The 18769-nt window shown below is 48.7% G+C and overlaps 1 protein-coding gene across 2 annotated transcripts in view; it reads right to left on the bottom strand.

Moving 5' to 3' along the window:
- The window catches only part of LOC135451509 (alpha-2-macroglobulin-like protein 1), a 25190-nt gene extending 6421 nt beyond the window's left edge, over positions 1-18769 (bottom strand). For both annotated transcript variants that reach the window (XR_010441350.1, XM_064720791.1), the window contains exons 1-29: positions 18643-18769; positions 16144-16330; positions 15645-15807; positions 14877-14929; positions 14583-14603; positions 13742-13895; positions 13229-13313; positions 12563-12683; positions 12334-12451; positions 11366-11475; positions 10846-11016; positions 10172-10396; positions 9982-10045; positions 9331-9476; positions 9026-9175; positions 8022-8219; positions 7263-7350; positions 6497-6650; positions 5487-5715; positions 5006-5129; positions 4704-4825; positions 4239-4290; positions 3777-3860; positions 3239-3415; positions 2845-2926; positions 1830-1986; positions 1150-1224; positions 823-994; positions 132-346 (exon numbers count right to left, since the gene is read on the bottom strand). Coding sequence is in view for 1 of the 2 variants with exons in the window: in XM_064720791.1 (XP_064576861.1) it covers positions 132-346; positions 823-994; positions 1150-1224; positions 1830-1986; positions 2845-2926; positions 3239-3415; positions 3777-3860; positions 4239-4290; positions 4704-4825; positions 5006-5129; positions 5487-5715; positions 6497-6650; positions 7263-7350; positions 8022-8219; positions 9026-9175; positions 9331-9476; positions 9982-10045; positions 10172-10396; positions 10846-11016; positions 11366-11475; positions 12334-12451; positions 12563-12683; positions 13229-13313; positions 13742-13895; positions 14583-14603; positions 14877-14929; positions 15645-15807; positions 16144-16330; positions 18643-18713 (3768 nt within the window). In the remaining variant the exon portion in view is untranslated. The remainder of the gene's footprint in view (positions 1-131; positions 347-822; positions 995-1149; positions 1225-1829; positions 1987-2844; positions 2927-3238; positions 3416-3776; positions 3861-4238; positions 4291-4703; positions 4826-5005; positions 5130-5486; positions 5716-6496; positions 6651-7262; positions 7351-8021; positions 8220-9025; positions 9176-9330; positions 9477-9981; positions 10046-10171; positions 10397-10845; positions 11017-11365; positions 11476-12333; positions 12452-12562; positions 12684-13228; positions 13314-13741; positions 13896-14582; positions 14604-14876; positions 14930-15644; positions 15808-16143; positions 16331-18642) is intronic.

The raw sequence follows: 18769 nt of genomic DNA, 5'->3' as shown, positions 1-18769 counted from the left end.
TGTAAAACCATACACCCTTTTAAAAGGTATTATTTTTTCCTTTTTACTGTGGGCTGTTAGAACCCATTGCTCTCAAAGAATCAGCATCAAATATGATGATGATGATGATGATGATGGCTCAAGGGGATTACCTGGGTTGAAGCAAAGCCTCCATATGGGTTTTGCTGCTTGGTGAGCCAAGACACAATCTTGGATGCCTTTTTGATTTCATCTGATGACAAACTTGACTTTGTAAGGTGAGCCATGAGGATACTAGATGTCAATTCCACATCAACAGATGGAGCCTGATACCAAGATAGGGAATCTTCTTCCTGTTTGGACTGTTGACTCCAGAATATTTGGTCATCTAGAGGTGGAGTGGGAACATTAATGGAATGTGTAGCTGCATCTAGTGACTCTGGAGTTCTACTTAGCCCCTGTGTATAGGTACTAAACAAACATGTACATTGGACATAATGCAGTTGAACAAGATACACATGCATCTGCTGTTGCATCCCTGTTTGCTGCCCACACCCGGCTTTTTCCAGCAAGACCTTAGGCTTGCAGGCTGGGAAGGAGTTCCACTATATCTGTGAAGCTCCCCTGGTTTGGGCGACTGGGAGGCCAGGACTGTGAGATGATCCATAGAGACAATGTGTCTCACAGTGTGGATATAACCTGGGACGGCTTGGCAAACTGAGGCTTGGATAGACAAGCCTTGGACTCCCCTCTGGCAGTACCTGTCCCCCATACTCTTTCCCTCCATTCCAGTGGTGGTTCAACCCAGGGATTTCCACATAGTTCTGCCAGTGGCCCTCCCTCCTGCCCCAGAGTCCATGGTACCTGATATTGTGGCAGCCTTATCCAGTCTTTTGAGGATTTTCTGCCTGAGGGCCTTGTCCCCTGCCACTGCGAAGGCGTTTGCAGCCAGTGCCAGGCTGTAGAGGTTGGGACTGCCAGTGTCAGCATGGACCAGGTCCCTTATACACTTCAGAGCTTTCCCCACAACTGGGTCCTAGGATACAATTGAAAGCACTCTCGTTACGGGCAGGGTGTTTGGGAAGGGAATGCAGATTCCAGTGTGCAGAAGAGGGTGGAATCCAAAGGCAGAGCCCAGGCATTGCCTGTGAGAGGCTGCGCACACAGCCCGCTCCTGCTGTGGATACTCACGGAGTGAGGCATCCCCGAGCGGATGAGAGCTATCACAATCACAGAGCTCAGCCCCAGGCCTTCCTCCACTGCACCCTGCAGACACCACAAAACACAGATGAGAGATGCTATGAGAAGGGAGAGGGGAAGGTTTTCCAGTGCCTTCTGGTCCCCTAGCAAATGCCAGCACAGGAAACAGTGCTGGCCCTATTCCTTCTCCTATGGAAGTGACATGAATGGTATCCATTCTTAAAGGTCCTGCTTACCAGACCACTTCTCCGCCTCTCCGTCTTGGGAGAGGGTTCCCCAGTCTCCTCTGGGTAGCTGATTCCCTCCCTCTGCTGAGCACACTCCCCTTTCTCCTCCCAAATGTAAGATTTTCAGTAGCAGATTTCAATACCAGGAGGGAGTGATGTTCCCACAGCCCTGCTGCAAGGTGGTGAGTCTTAGCCCTTGAGATGGAGGTAAGGCAGGGCACTGTTTCAGTTCCCAAGTACACATCATCAAATGCAAACCTTCATCATTCATAACTTGAAAAAGTGCCACAGTGACTAGGCAACCCTGAGTGTCACCCAAGGGTGACCCTGGGCACTTCAGAGTCTTCCTCCTGCAAGGGTTCATTTGTTCTTGGCACCCAAACTGGACCAGAAAGTGAAGAAGCTCTGAAGTACCTAATGAACTACCACTGACACACATCATACCATCAGACCATTGTTGAAGAGCTTCCCCACACTCTTGAAGCAGCCAGATGAAGTCTGACTTTTAATCAGGGCACTGGCAGCATCCTTTATATTTTGTTCATCTATGTGGATGAAGTCCCGGGCTTGGCTGAAGGTCTTCAGGACAAGAGCAGTAAGCCTAGAGCCAAGGAAGGAAGGAGGATATAGAACTGAATTGTCACTTGATGCACGTCTCTAAGAGGAGACAGGAGTCTCTGTGTCTTCTGCTACATTCTCCCTGTAGAAATACCAGCAGGCCACAGCCCCTGTGCAGATGGAGAAATGGAAGCAGTGCACATGAGCCCAAGAAGCTTGAGGTCAGAGCCATGTGCAGCAAGAGAAAAAAAAATTCAGTTCTTCAGACCTTCAGAGCTTTGCTAATTCCAACAGGGTGCTTTGCTGCCCTGGAGGGCTGACATTTAGTGAGCTCACTCAGACCCATTCCCAATCCTGTCTGAGCACCATGCATTCTGGAAACCTGTAAAGAAGGTGCCTTTGCTGCCAAGTTTTCAGAATCAGTCTTGTTTGGGGTGCTCAAGAACAAACAATCCAACAGGGGTACTTCAGGTTAGCTCATTGTCACATTTGACAGAGGTGTCCCATAGACTAAGAGGAAGATTTTGTATATTTATCAAAACAGATAAACAGGGAAAATTGGGAAAGTGATGGCATATTGGGGCATGACATAAATGTTATGGAGTAAGAGATGGATATTGCTCTGTTTTCAGCTAGAGTGGAGTTAATTTCTTCTCAGTAGCTGTTACAGTGCCATGTTTTGGATTTGGCATGAGGATGGTGTTGAGCGAACAGCTGTGTGGTGCTTAATTTCCATCTGGGCTTAAGACATGACACCTTCCAAAAAGTCTCAGGAGTAATTTCTGTTCAAAACTCCACACCTTCAGACTGCCTCAGTTTCCCCTGACCAAAATCCAAGCCAGCTTGAGCCTGACCAGGTCAAACTTTTGCTCCTCAGTTATGTCTGGATATTGTTGCTTACCAAGTGTTTCCTGGCTCACTTCCTTCCCCAAAGGCACTGTATGAGCCGTCTGTGTGCTTGTACAGGAGCTGCTGCTGATATCCTGCAGGAAGAGGCTGGGGATAGTGAAGATGCTGTGTGCCTGTCCTGTTCTCCAGGAGCCAACCTGCCCCACCAATCCTGCTGATCATTACAGAGAGCATTATCTCTGAGGAATTTAGCAGAGGAGTGCTGTGTACTGCGTGTTCCGCTGACATGCAGAACTGACTAGCCCGATTTACACTGCTGCAATTACCACGATGCCAGGCAAGGGATGCTGCACACATCCTGCTCAGCACCAAGCCTCTGCTGAGGCTCCTTCCACTCAAGTACAAGTGGTGGACATCACCAGCTTAACAAGTAGGAATTCACTCACCGCTTTCCAGGTAGCCAATGGCCTTCTGTTTGATTTCTGGAGTCAGCTGTCCTGTTTCTTCAAGGTATCGCGTGATAAAGACATTTGGGGCAAAATGAACCATGTTCTGCTCACCACAGCCACTGGACATCTGGAGAAGCTCATCTATGTTGTCCAGTGCTGTTCCCATAATGTCACCTGTAGGACAGAACCACAGCTTTGGAAGCCATACGCATTCTTGCACGTAAAACAAGTTTGGTCTCACAGATTCTCCAGGTAACCTGCTAGGACTGATCTCAGTTCACCTCTGCCCATGTGATGCTTACAGACTGCAGGAACAGTGATTTGCTACCTGGCTGTCTCTCCCCTGATTTGGTGAAATCATACATCCATTCAGTGCCACTTGTATAGGAGAGACAGGATACTGCTCTGGAAGACAGCACCACACCTTGCTGTACATATTTCCTTTCATTACTTTATTTGCTAAAGAAGACACAGTGGCACCAGAAGACATGTGCATGGCAAAATATTACTTCCCAAGACTCTTTTAAAAACTCACCTAAGAAAGAGATGTGGGCTCTCTCTGACCCAAGGACAGTGTTCTCTGGCAGAGTGAAAGAGATTGTCTCTGAAGCTGAAGTTCCTGCAAACAGCAAAAACATCAGAACAACAGGCATGAGGAAGATGGCAGAGTCACAGGTGTCCCCCAGGAGATGGTGTAAGCAGGTCTGGGATCACCTCATCAGTTGGTGAAAATCAGCATTCAAAAGAGAGGATCAGATAGAGATCCAGCCACCCATGGATGAGGGTCTGTGATGTGGTTAGGCTGTGGCTTGATGTTGCCAGGAGCTTTTAGTACTGGGTAGGGCTGAATGGCTCCAAGATCCCTGACTTTCTGCTCCCTACACACCTCCAAAGAGTCCTAGAGTTGTTGAAACACCACACTGCTTCCATCTGATCTCTCTGTTCTGTGCATAAGCACAGCCCCAGTAAGATAGTACCTGGGGCTCTCTGCACCTACCTTCAGGGCACAGGAGTGAAGTGTGGGTCTTTTCCTCCAGCTGCCCCTCTGCCTGGTGGGAAAAAGGCTGGTCAGCTCAGAAGAGAGAGAGGTAAAATCAGAGAGCAGCTGTGCAGCACCCCACCTTTGTGCAAGCACCTTTTCCATCCTCATGGGCCTTGGCAAAGGGCTTCACACAGACAGCAGAGACATCCATGCCAACAGTAAAGTTCTACTGGGAAGCAGATTTCTAAGCTGCTGCACGGCCTTTGACCCCACTGCCCTGCCAGCAAGCAGTTCTGACATTTCTGTCCCTTGCAGTGGAGGAGCTCCAGTCTAATTTACCCTTAGAATTGCTCCTTGACCAGTCTCCCTGAGAGATGTGCCCACCTCCCCAGCTGATTCTTCCTTCCCAGAGCCACCCACCAGACTGTCTTGAGCCCAACCCAGTTCCAGCCTCTCCAGAGCCCTGCAGTGCAGCCTGACCTTCACCAGCAGGTGTTTAACCACTGTGTCCTTTCCTCCCGACTCTGGCACAACCGCTGTACGCTCCGTGCAAACATCTTCCTGCTCCACTGCCTCGGCAGTGACAGTGAAATTCACCTTCCCTAAAAAGCAAAACATCAGGAGGCTGGCTGGCACATCTGTGCAGATGTTTTAGTTGGCTCAGCCTTGGGCTGCTCACTCATGCTTTGCACAGAAGGCTAGTCTCCCTTCCAGCCCAGCTCTGGGTTCCTCAAACAGCTCTGCCAGTGCTTCCCACCCCTGCCCCTCCCTTGATCCCTTACCTAATTTTGTAGCCTTCACATCCCAGGAAAATGTTTTTGCTGAATCGGGGCACAGGCAAAGAGTGAACCTGACATTTTCATGAAGAAACTCAAAATCCCTGGAGTCCATTAGGCTAAGCTGGAGCTAGAGGTGGAACAAAAGGGAGTTCAGGATACAGAGCTGCTGCTGCTGTGTTTTTCCATTCAGGTCCTTGATTCAAGTAACAATCAATCCCACAAGTCAGGGGTATTTTGATGGGCTGTTGCAGTATCTGTGGGACACCAGCAGTGTCCCACGGACATGCAATCCACATTTGTAAGGTTTGGCTTCTGGGGAGGGATAAACTGGTCAGTGATGGCTCTGTGTGCAACTAAATTGAACAACTTCTTTGGTGTCCTTTGCCAAGTGCCTAAGCAGGCAGCCCCTCTGTTTGGGTCTCTATTAGTAAAGGAGTTCCCACACATTCCTGTGCTCCAAAGCATCCTGGAGGGAGCCACTCACCGCCATGCACTGCTCCAGGTAGCTGAAGACTTTGACCTTCAGGGGAAATGACTCTCCCCGGAAAACGGAATAGGGCAGAGTGGGTTCCACAAAGAAGGGCTTGAAGCTCCGCAGGCTGGTGGTCTCTGAGATTCCCAAGCCATGGCTCTCCGAGGTGCAGAAGGTCATGGCTCTCCAGTCTGTGATACTGTCAGGTACTGTGACAGCTAGCTCAGCAGCCCCTGAATCACTGAGGAGAAAACAGAGTGGAAGAGGTTGTCCCCATCCTGGATAGATTTCTCTTGGGAAGACAAATGCAGAAATTCAGATTATGAAATGGAAGTGCATGTGAAGGCAAAGGGATTCCTGGCAAGCAGGACAGAGGTATGAGAAGAATAGCAAATAGATAGGCAAGGAATGACTTGAGAGGAAAATGCAACCCAAAATTTGATTCTGAGCAGTGCTGCACCTGAAATTCTTCTTTTGTGTGGGCACAGAGAGCTCACAAGGGTCTGTGTTATACACCCAGTCTGTGCCATGGAGTATAGTGTGACACTTCCTATTGGGAAGGTGTGGAGACAATGGAACATGTCTCTTCTGAGGTGCATATTGACAGGACAAATGGTAACACACAGCTGGAATGTGGGAGATTCTGACCTGACATAAGGAAATACCATGAGGATGGTCAAAAATGGAAACGCAGTTTGAGGAATCTCCATTCTTGGAGATACAGAGTGCTTTACTACAACTTGATCTAACAGAACCTGCCTTGTGTAGAATGTTGAGCTATGGCACTGTGGAGGCCTCTTACATCTTGCAAGAGTGTGTGATATTAAATTCCTAGAAGCATTTGGAAAATCTCAAGCAGAGACAGGAACTGAACCAAAACTCCATTGTCCTTATCCACTTCTTCATACCTCCCTCCTTTACTTTGTGCACAGAAGGCAACAACGCCCTGTCTCCTGCCCATTCCCTCTACTTTCTACCAGAAAGTCTGTATGCCTGTGGAGCCACAGCCTGTAGTTACTCACTTGATGGGAACCAGAGTCCAGATGAATGTCTCTGGGAACCAGGTACGTGCTGCTGCTGACTCGCTACCCAGCTCGGTGTGCTCTGCCTCAGCAGCTTCAACAGCAGCATCTGCTTCTGAGTACAAGCTCTCCAGGTCTGGCAGCTCATCAAAAGCTATTGGAATACAAGCATTCATTCAAAGGCAGAGCAACTGTGAAACCAGGATAGAGTCCAGCCAGGAAAAGCTCAGTTCTCCTCCCCTCCCACTCCCAGCCCAAACCCCCTTGTCCTCTCCAAAATGCCCTCAACTTCATTATTGTCTTCCGCAAGACAACTCAGGAGGCCAGGGGGATTCCAATGCGTGTGCTCCCCCATGAGACGTTTTACCTGCTCACAGTTTTGCTCTCATTCCCTGCAGATACTCCCCAATGCCAATCTTGGTTCATTCTCTGGTTTCCAAAAAGACCTTTCCTAGTCTCACAAACAGATTTTCTTTCCTGAGACAGATGCCTCATTTCCCTCCTTGACCATATTGTCTTCCTGCTCACCAACTGAAGCTTCCAAACCGGTTCAAGCCCTGCAGCCACCTCTCTGCCCCTCCAGGGCTCTGGACACACACTCCTGCCAGGGCTTTTCCCTTCTCCCTGTGGAGCACAGCTCCTGTACAGCCTCCCACTCATGCCTGTAAGCCATCCCAGCTCCTAAGCACTCTGCATGTTCAGCTGCCCATGTGCAGCCTATATGTTACCCATGCTCTCCAAAGAAACAGGAAAAATGGAGATGTACACATGTAGTCGTAGTCAAAAGTGGTCTGGGTGCGGCACTCAATTGGAGACTTGATTTCAAGGCTGGTTAAAAATGTTAGACCTGCATTCTGGAGGAAAGAAGGGGACAAAAGAAGGCATATTTCTGTGGAGGGGTTGGTGTGTCTGAGGGTCTGTCTCTTTCCCCTCCTCCCACCATATCACAGCTACTCTGTGTTGCTTGCAGGTTGTGCACCTCAGCATAACCTGCTAATTTATATCAGGTAAGAAAGCAGAACTGTCCTGCTCCCAGAGCCTGGTCCTCATGCCAAAGGGCTGTGGGGATGACCACTTGCATGTGCATGCCTGTACACAAAGTCATTATTTTGGCACCACAGTTTGCTGCCCACCCTGATCCAGACTTTTCTTTATCATTCACTGCCATTCCTTTCTACTGTTCTTTCTCTCCTTTCCCTGGGCTCCCCTTTTCTCTCAGAAGCTTTGCTTCTCCAACCTCCAATTTTCTCTGACACAGGCTGACAATCCACACTGCTTTCAATCCATAGAAAGTCTAAAGGGGGGCAGTGGGGAGTTGGGTTCTAGGAATCTGCCTGATCAATGGGAATTTATCATGCTGGGAGGACAGAGTGTCATTGATCTTTTAGTTCAGAGGGTTGGCAAATTCAGATTGTGAAGTCACCAGCATTTACAGGAAAGACAGTCTGTGAAGCTACCCGGTGCTGACCTGGGATACAAAAGGGCTCAGATCTGGTATTTCAGCCCTTCTGGAAATTAGATTTACCTTCAGAAGTTCATAAACATCTGGCTGGGACACTGCATAAGAGTATCTGTTGTACATGAACGGTGACATCATTCCTGGTGAAGGGGTGGTCTTAGAGGCACCAGTGATGCCTGGGCTCTTGTGGATGGTGCAGTAGTCACTGTAGATATCTGTGAGGGTGCTGAGCTGCTCCTGAGCATAGCTGAACATATTATACACCTGTAGAGAGAGAATGAAAACAGTACAGGTCAGTGTGAGAGGTGTGAAGAGAGATTTCCTGTGACCTCAGAGGCCAAGTTCAGGTCCTGCCTGTCACAAAAACCCAGCCCCAAGGAGTTTTGAATTTTATGGAGAGCCTTCACAAATTTTGGATGCATAGCACCAGAGAAGAACATGAGCCCCTCTGGGGTATGGCTGCATAGCTGTGGCCACTTCTAGCTTAATAATTGTACCTGTGAAGTGAATGCAAACACTGAGGACACCTTCCCTGCATGGGAGGAACATTGGACAGCTTCTTGTCTGACTGAAGACACATCCTGGATCCACCATGCCAGTGTAAAGAGGCAATTCAGGTGTCCTTAAACCAAGGTCTAGAGGAGAAAAGGAACCCTTCCACTGCCAGTACACCACTTAGAGCCCACTCTGTGAATGGAAGGACTGTCTGATTCATGTGAGCTGGAACAAAGACATGGAGCCTACCCCATGCTTGGCTTTTTTTTTTTAAACATGACTTTTTTTCAGACCACTGCCATGTATCAATTCAGGAGATGGATGTCTCTTGCCTTCTTCTTATCACTGTGGTAAAGCACTGTAAGTTTAACCAGGATGTGACTTCAGGCTGTAGCTGGGGATGACTATGGGTTATTCTAACAGAATACACCCTCTAGACACTGGAAATTTTGGCTGGTGTTTGATGTTGGCCCTCATTTTTTCTCATTAAGCCATGCCCTGTCCCCATTCACGCACTTATTGGTATGTCCACCATGCCTTATCAGCCAGCAAAGGTCAGCACTGGAGTGACTCACACTATCCCTGGACAGCTCAGCCTCTGGCCTCAGGAGGAGGACACTTTTGTCAACTGCACGGATGCTACACAGGGAGCCTGGTGCAGCCTGCAAATGGACCTGGACAGTCGATCCTGGGAGTGCCACTGCTTCTGAGAAGCCAAGCTTCACCTGAAACAGCAGGAGAATGGGGGGCTGCAGACACTGAGAGACGAAGGAAAGGGTAAGCTGTGGTTATTGGATTCCGCTGCATATCTACTGCCAGTTTGCAGATCATTATCCACCCTCCAGCCTACCTGCCCCTCTGTGTTTTGTGCACTGCTTACGTGGTTCCTGAAGCAGCTGGAGACTTTCAGACGCAAGGTGTCAGCTGCCACTTGTCCCTCAGGGAAGGCAATGTAAACAAAGAGGGTAGCCATGGATGAAATGAGGTCAATGGGCAGAGTGATGTAGAAAGACCCACTGTACTGACCTGAAGGAAGAAGGAAAAATTGAAAAAGTATGGCAAGGTGCAAGGAAGCCTTCAATCCAAGGATTACAGCAGCAATGTGCTCTTCCTCTGTAATACTTCTGTACAGATTCTTGCACAAAAACTATTCTGCCTTGCTTCTGGGGAGGCCACAGCTAGGCCAGGATGGAGGTTTTTATAGCAGTGACCTTGTATCATGACACAGCTTGGCAACAGTGACAGCTGGAAGAAAAATGAGTCTTTCCACTTGAGCTCAGAAAGACTCCATAAGTTACTTTGCCGTTTTCCTGCTTGGCAGATAAACTCTGACAGTTTCATCATTTGATCAGAAAAAGAAAAAGAAGGAAATTAAAAGACAGAAAAAAGATAGCATATTTCCTATAGGTTTTTTGTGCCAGCTCCGTGGTTTCCTGTTAGTGTCAGATCTCTTTTGTCTCCTTCTCCATCTAGGCTGGAAAGACTTTCTTGTTGGATCCTTAATCTGTTCCTGGCAGTTAGATGCCCTTACCTGACAGTGGATCAAGAAGCACTGTTGTTTGGCCATGATGCACAAGGGACCCTCTGGCCATAACCTAAAGGGTAATGAACAGAACGAAGGGTTGAGAGTGCCTCTGCTTCACGTTTCTGGGCCAGCAAAGGGCCCTGTGCTGACACAGACCGGGCGCAGAGCTGAGCTCGCTGGCGCTGCCTGCACTCACCAAGTGGTAGAAGTGTGCTCTGGCAGCTCGGTGGCCCAGCTCTGTGGCGAGTATGTGGTAGTGCACAGTGACCTGCTGCACGTCCCCACAGGCTGGCACTGCCTGCAGGGGCTGGATCCTCACGGAGCTGCGGCTGGAGGAGTAGAAGGCCCTGAGTGGGAGCGATGCGGTGCCGTAAGAAACCTTCACGTTCCGACCGTTCGTGTCCTCCGGCTGGGACTTTGCCTGCGGCACAGAAAAAAGTGTCTGAGGATTTCCTACAGCTCTTCATACACCAAAACCAAGGCTGACTAAACAGTGGGCTCTGAACTATCCCAGCATAGGGTGTCTACTTCCACCTACACCAAGTTCAATCAGTGCTTTTCTGTGGAGCTTGACATTTGCCTGCTGTCCCACACTCTGGGATAACTAGTGCCTAAACAGGAGCAGGGAGCTGTACACTGCTAGGGCTTTAGCTGAAGTCTGAAATTCTGCCATGCTGCTGCTACCCTGGGAGCAAGCCAGATCATTTGACTATGTAAAGTGGTTTATCAGCCCCTGGATCAAACCACTGAAACCTTCACTTCTATCTGGTATATTTGGGTAAAGTGTTAGTATGGATCTGCCCTTTTAATGTATTTCAATTCTAATGATCTGCTTAGCTCCAGACTGGTTTGTAATAACTGGTTCCTAACCTGTAGTATAACTTTACTGCTGTTGTCCCATGCTGATGTCTCTAAGACGAAGGAGGCCATCCCAGTGTCATCTGTGAGGTAGGTCTTGGTCTGCTTCCTGCTCCCATAGGACACTGTAAGAATCACCTTCTTGTTCTTCAGGGGTGTCCCACTGGCACTTCTGAGTTCCAGCTGTAACAATGCAGAGAACAGTCAGAGAGATGGAGGCCTCAGGATTGAAAATCCACCTCCCAGTAGAAGTCCCAGTCCCTCTCTCTGCAAAGGGACTCTCAGTGTGAATTTTAACCTCTCCAACCCTTCCCCATTTATGCAGCAGCCATCTCATCTGGCAAAGCCACAGATCTTGCAGTCATACCTTTGAATAACCTCTTGGTTGATACGTCAAAGGAGGGACTGGGACAGAGGATTGTGCTGGCAGCTTTGGGCAGCTCAGAACAAGGGGACCCCTGGGCACTTCTGTGCCTACAACCTGCTTAGGCCCAGCCACTGGGATTTCCATGTTTCTTCCCTTTTCACTCACATTTCCATAGTAGGGAGCTCCTTGCTGATAGTAGTAGCTCGTCCCCCAGAACTGGAGAGTTGTGATATCAAAAGTGACCTTGCAGTTTTCAGTGGTGTTGAACTCCACCCCTGGGAAAGACAGGAAGCACATGAAGGTGAGTAGAGTGTGTAAGCAGGCATCAAGATTGGATAAACTCAGTGAAGGGGTGGACTATCACTCATAGGGCACTGCAGTTTCTCCATGCAGCTTCAGGAGTCATTCAACACATATGCACTCAGCTAGAGTGCCTCCTACACTCTGACGTGACAGAATGACAGCAGTCTGGCTGGCGATCTCTGTCAGACACTTCTCAAACACTCTTTCCCACTTTAAGATGGTCCAACTCATAACTGTCCTTTTTAATTCTCCTTCCCTCCTCACAGCAGTCACTAGAAGGCAGCATTTTTCCTTGCCTTTCCCATGTCAGCTCTAGCATATCTCCTCCCGTGTGCCCATCTGAAATCACTGCAGTTGTTTGTTAAGTGAATGTGTGTCACTGCTTCTGGCAAGGGGCCATGAAACATTTTCTTTGCAGGAAGAAGAGGAAGGCTTTGCAAAATCTTGTGAGAGTGGGAACCTTATAAAAAACATTATCTCCCTATCTGGGATATAGAGATAAATCTAATGAGGTGCTAATAACAGTACAGTCACGGCCTTGGTTATGTCTAGTTGCTCTGAATAACATCTCATTCCAATGGACTGTCCTAAAATGTGGTTTAAAAACAAGAGAACCTGTCCTGGCCCACCTCTGTACACACTTTTAATTTGATGAGAGGACAAGAGAAAGCAGCTCTTGCCTATCTCTGTCAAAACAAAATGACTGCCAGAGCAGGCATCAAGACTGAATGAACTCAATTGTCTTATAGATAAAAACGCAAAGACAAGTACATTTTACGAGCGTAAAATAGAAGATTTTCCACAAAGTGTAGAATCAGTTTTTTTTCTACCTGTTCCACTTTCTTTCAGAAAAGCCTCAGCCTCCAGATTGAAATCATAATTATCACCATGCTTCCGGTGAAAAATCTTAGTATTCACTTCAGTGGAAAAGCAGCCGTCCTCATTCGTCTGGGAATATGAAATTGTATTTATTAACTAATCATGAAGGCAAAAAGAGTGTTCTGTCCCTTTGTCCTCTCCCCTCCCTTCTGCAGGAGGGGTGGGTGCTCCCGTGCTCACCTCGCCGCTGTAGTCCTTGCAGATACTGCGCTTGGCTTTGGAGGACCTGCGGTTATAGCGGATGTGTTTGCGGCACACCACGGCCCTCACGCTGCCCTGCACTGCCTTCCCATAGCTGTACCTGGCAAACGGAGCACAGAGGGCTTACACTCACACAGAAACACTGCCTCAGGTGTGAGGCATGTCAGCTTTACCCTGTGGTTTGCAGCCATACAGCCCAGCAGCCTGCAGCATATTCACTGGTCATCGGCTCAGCAGAGGAAGTACAAATGGCCTCATCAGATTGAGGCAGAAGGCACTGCTGGGCGAGTTCTCTCCAAGCCAACACCAGCCCCACCAGGCAGGGCTAGAGGACACTGTGCTGTCCATGAGCTCAGCCATTATTCCTGCAACCCTGTCACTAACAAATACAGCAGAGGTGCTGTACTGTAGGGCACAGGCTACATTGAGGGAACGCACTGTCACCTTCAGACTCACAAAGAAAGTAGGGAGAGACAATATGGAGAAAGGTGAGAGTCCAGGAGGATTGTTTGGCAAAGGGTGACAGGGTACCACCTCTTGGGGTGAGGGTAGGGTTGGCAGAGACCATTTTGAGCTCAGTTATTGATGGCTGTGCATTTTCCAAACCAGTAAAAATGCACCTTCTGCCACGATAAGTCAGCTCACATGCCACAGACGTGGAGAGGGAAGTTTTCCTCTAGGATGGTGACCACCTGAGGCATCTGGATGGAGACACTGAACTTGGGCAGCACTGTGTGAAAGCAAGAGAAAGATAATTCAGTGAGAATAGAAAGACTTAATTTGCTCCAATCCTTCCAAAGTGGTTGTTTACAGAAAATAAAATCTCTCCTTTCGTTCCAGCACATGGCTGGTAGGAATACACCAACAGCCCAGCTAGGAGAATGGGACAGGAGTAGGCAGCTTGAGTCTCCTCCCCAGAGCACAGCTGTGGGACAGTGTCTCAGTCCCATCCTCAGGACATGGGGGAGGAGGAAGCCAGTGGGCCTGGGTGAAGGTCAGTGATTACACCTGTGGGCAGGCAGCTGCACTTCCCAGGAGACAGCCCAAGCAGCACAGTTGTTCACAGCTGCATGGCCCATCCAGCTCTGTGTGAGGGGGTGTGGCTGGAGGCTGGCAAAACACCTTTCTCTGCTGCCACCAGCTTCCTGAGACTCTTACCATACTCCTCCACCCTGAAGGTGCGTGTGAGGCCGGGCACTCTGATGGCGTACTCTCCAAGCGGTGCTCCTGCAGCCAGCGGGAAGGACAGATCCACAATGCCTCCCTCAGGTGCAACATCCAGCCACTGTGCAATTCGGTTCCCCTTGGGGTCCTGCACAGGTGGAGCAGAGACTAGTTATTTTCCAGTGCAAAACGACTCTTTTGCAGGATGTCCAAGATACCAGGGCATGGTCTGACCACATATTCTCTTGTCCTGAGGGCCCAAGTCTATGGCACAGCAGCAGCGCTCAGGTGAGCCCAGGCTCAAAGGGCAAAGGACATTGCTCCCTGTCTCATTGACGAAGTAAATCTATCATATCATTGTTTCTTGGTGGCACTGCCATCTCTGACTGCTGCAAAGCTGTTGTTTACTGCCTGCCTGTCTCACTAAGAGAAAGAAGTGGTCCTTCAGAGATCTCTGTGGTCACCTGAGCTGGCACAGCCCACAAGGTCACTGTAGAGAAATTCCGCCTAAGGCACAAGCTACTGGGGAGTGATGTCTTGAATCCCCAGGAAGGAATGGGGAAATGAATCCAGACTCCATGCAGGGGAGCCACTGAGGCCCAGTCATGAAGGGCAGTGCTCTCCCAGTGCTGGTTCTGGGAGGGCAGGGTGTAGAACTCCAGGTACAAGCACACTGCCCAGCCAGTAGGAGCTTTGCGATGGGTTGATGGGATTGCTCCCATTCATCCTGAGGTAACTGACTTTCTGCATTGATATTTCTCAACCACCATCTCCAAACCTGTGTCCTCCCCAAGGTGAGAAGAGTTCATCACTTACAATAAAGTAGGAGGTTTACCTTCAGTTCCACCAGGCGCTGCTGTGGGGAGGAAACAACAGTCACTGGTGGGATGCTTTCAGATAAGTTACCTCCCTGGTATTTTTTATTTCCCCAACCATCCACCAGTCTTCTCTAAGCAATTCCCAGGGACTGCCCATAACCCATGAGCAGGGTGGTGCCCAACACTGTTTGTAAGCACCAAAAGCAATTTTGATGTACACACATCTCCTGGCTGGGCCAAGCACTGATCTAGAAGACATGCAGGCAGCTCATAACATTTCCAGACTTCAAGCATCTTCCCTCTTGACTTACTGTTTCACTGCTGGCAATGAAGTTCTGATCCAAGGTCACAATCCGCAACTTGACTACAAAGCAAGAGGAAAACAGGACTGGTTGAAATGAAATCAAGGCTTTCAATAGTAAATAACAAGAACACATGGCTAAGAAAGATGTGTGCATGTGCTTCACTGAGAGGGTGTGGGCAGCAGATAGAGCCTTCCACTCCTAGGCCTATGCCCAAAGCCCTGCTAGGAGCTGGCAGCCTGCTAGAAAAGAAGGTGTGAGGAGAGGCAGTGTGGAGCTTTCTGGGAAGGCTGGCAAACAGCATTTTTCTGGACAGTGGGCCTGTGGTGGGCCACTCAGTCTTGCCTGCAGTGAAGGCCATCCCAGTGCAAAGTGTGGAGAGGCATGGGGCCAACAGCTGAACCCTGCAGTGATCCGAGCTGTGCAAGGGCAGTGGTGGGACCTATAGGTCTGCAATCCTCACCTGAGGAAGTCTGTGGGGAAGAGAGGGGTTGAGAGCCCTGACAGACAGACATGCCTTTGACTGGAGCAATCATGAGTACAACACTGTGGCTTCTAAATCTTTTCTCACACACCAAGGAAAACAGACAAGCCCTGTTCACAGTGGCATACAGCACGCTGACACAGGAGAGAGATATTCCCAAACCCCTCTAAGCCTAGAAGTGATGTGGCCCATCTCCCTTCCTGAGCAGGTCCTGCTCAGAGGACTAGAGTGTCCCACATTTTGTGGCCTGAGGACCACTCTGTCTCTCACAAGACATGGCATTCTGTCCATACCAATCTGTCCAGGTTTGTACACAGGTTTGTCTGTCTGGATAAAAGTCTTCTTGTCTGCATGCTTGATTAGGACTTTCTGTTTCTTCTGGAACTCTGAGTTGGCTTCCATGACTGTGATAACAACAAAAGCCACTTCCTCAGGGTTTCCAACAGGAGGAGGGACCTGCAGGTATAGTTATAACCATCATTCAGAGTTGATCCCATTCACTGATTCTGAGGTTTTTGGAACAACAATTATGATATAACTTTTGGGTTACTCTAGTTCTTCTTGCCTGAAAAGAGTTCACAGAACATTTGAAAAAGTTTTCTAGAAGGGTAACATATTAGTGGGGCTACATAGCAGATAGGACACTGGCAGACCTATCCAGGCTGAAGCAGAAGATTCACTGGCCAATTAAGATGTCCTCATGGGAAGGCACAACTCTGCATTCCTGCCCAGCAAGAGCAGAATCCATGCCATATCCACCCTAGTGAAAACCCTGGAAAGTATCTTCCTCACCCGAAAGCTTGTGCAATGGAAGAAGGGGAGCTGAGAGATGGACTGAGAGATCAGAGTCTCGTTCCCAGCTCCGCTTTGCAAGGTGACCGACACATGGATTGGGACTGCTTGCTCTCTGCTGAGCTGGAGACACACTGTCTCTGAGAAGGGGTAGTAGAGCTGAGATGGTATTGCCACGGCATAGTTTCTGTTGGGAAAGAAAAAGAGAAGAGAGAGAATAGAGAGAAGAGAAGAGAAGAGAAGAGAAGAGAAGAGAAGAGAAGAGAAGAGAAGAGAAGAGAAGAGAAGAGAAGAGAAGAGAAGAGAAGAGAAGAGAAGAGAAGAGAAGAGAAGAGAAGAGAAGAGAAGAGAAGAGAAGAGAAGAGAAGAGAAGAGAAGAGAAGAGAAGAGAGGTTAAACTGACTTTCTAAGAGGGCAGGTTTTGACCTGTATTTAGGTACTGCCTAACAGACTTCTGCCCTCTTCACCCTGCTGTCACGACACCAGTGGGACATGACACTGTTCTCATCCATGGGTACTGCAGACATTGACACTGAGGCAGTGCTATATGCTATATGCTGCATGCTCATATAAAATTATAAAGTGACTGCCTTACAAACTGAAAGTGAAAATAAGGTGAAGGGATCTCCCCATGTCACCCAAGGGATCAGCACCACCTCAGCTTTCTTGCAGGTCTCCCAAGTCCTCAGTGTTTTCATGGAACCACACTACATTACCACCATCAGGTTTTTTTTGCTGGTTTTCCCACTGTTCTTGGGCTCAGAAACAAATACCCTCTGCGAGGGACCCAGTGTCCCAACTTCATGTCCCAGCCCCAGAGACTCATAAGCACCTTCACTTCAGCTCCTAACACTCTTGTCCTCTTTGCACTCTACTTGCTCTCCCATCTCTCCATCTACTCTGAGCTGCAACCATTACACCAGAAAGCTGTTCACAGTTTGTTTCCATCTTTTACTGTACTGTAGCACCTAGGACCAACAAAAAGCCAACATTCAAGCAGATTTCAAAATTCTTGTCACTGACTCCTCCCACTCACTGCCTCTGGACAGGCTCAGCCAGCAGCATGTTTTGCAGGAAGCAGAGGGCAGGGCCTGGAAAGATCAGAAAAGCAGGAGGAAGGGAGATGACCTGCTGGCAGTTCTCAGCTGGAGCTCAGCGCCCTGGCGAGACGGAGTCAAAGTCCTGCTGGCCAGGAGCCTTTGACTGCTGTCACACTTGAGTGCTGCCAAGCTGCCTTGAGGATCTCAAAACACATAAAAACAACATTTTGTTTTTCCTACTTGAGCTGACTCATGGCACCTCCCTCCTGCTGATTGTGCCAAAGGATGGGACAAGCACTAAAATTTTACTGCTTGAAACCTCCCATACCCCTCCTTGCTTTTAATGATCTTTTACTCTGGAACATTTTCTTACACCCCTTTAACATTTCATCCTTGCCCTTGCCTTCTGAGCTATAAAAGTAAGAAAGAACATCTCTGGAGCTGTCATCCAAGGGTCCCAAGATCCAAGCTGGATCACAATTCTACGAAAAAAATTGGAATACAGGCAGGACAGCAGACAGCCTATTGAAGGAAGTGGTATTTCCCTAAAGCAAAGCTTCATGCTGAGGGTAACAGTGGCAAGCAGATAGCAGTAAAGCACATCCTTTGCGTGGGAGCTTGTCAGCCTAGGAACATGTCCTAGAGGAAGTATTCCCATTGGAGAAGGTTTTTAAAACTAGGCTTGTGCACAGCACACCACATGCAGCAGGAGGGAACCCAGCTACAACCCCCTGCTGTATTTTTCACTGTAACATCTACTGCTCAAGCACAGTCATGCTTCTGTTTGCACTTGTGCCATGGCTGCAAAAGCAAACGCCTTCAAAAAAAAGCCAGAACGAGTTCACAAACCAGGACATCACAGCAGTGTCTGCTGGAACAGGAGCTGCATTCCTGACAAAGTATAGGAAGAGAAGCTGTGCTGGGAATTGCCCTTGAGAGAGGTCTGAGGAAAGGCGTGGTGGGAGCAGATGGCCAGCCAAGCCTGAACAAACACAAGAGTCTGCTGTACCAAGAGCATCCCTACCAGATACTTGGGCTCATGTCTGCTCACTTTGTAAAGACACTCATCTTTGCTGGCTAAACTATTAAATGGTGACCTATGTCTCTGGGAAGAAAGGCTTAGCCCAAAGGAAACGTGTTCTGGAACACAGAATGAGATGTGAGATATTGGAAGGTCAGAATTAAGCACATGCAGAAAGCTGGCAGAGTGGTTCTGCCTGAGTCCTTGCTGAAATACACGGTCTACATCAAAGGCACTAAAGGAAGAGCCAATCAGCAGGGGGAATGTGGGGAAAATGCACATGGAAATCAAGCAAAACCTTGGGAACGTGAGAAATTATGCCTCTCCAGAAAAACACTCCTCACCTTAAGACTTCTGTCCCATTTCTGTCAGCTACTGCCACCCCCACCGGGATCCCTCACAGACCAGAGCACATTTGCAAAGCAGTGATGTTCTTACAGCATTGCAGGCATTCCAGCCGTGCTAGGCAGGAGAAGGATGCAGCCCCACAGGAAAATGATCCTCCACATAGCTGAATGCCGGTCGAATTCCTCCAAGGAAAGCTTAGCCACTCCTCAATACCCCC

The sequence above is a fragment of the Zonotrichia leucophrys genome, chromosome 1 (assembly GCF_028769735.1).
Source record: "Zonotrichia leucophrys gambelii isolate GWCS_2022_RI chromosome 1, RI_Zleu_2.0, whole genome shotgun sequence".
Classification (NCBI taxonomy): Eukaryota; Metazoa; Chordata; class Aves; order Passeriformes; family Passerellidae; genus Zonotrichia; species Zonotrichia leucophrys.
This window is presented reverse-complemented; position numbering and strand designations above follow the sequence as displayed.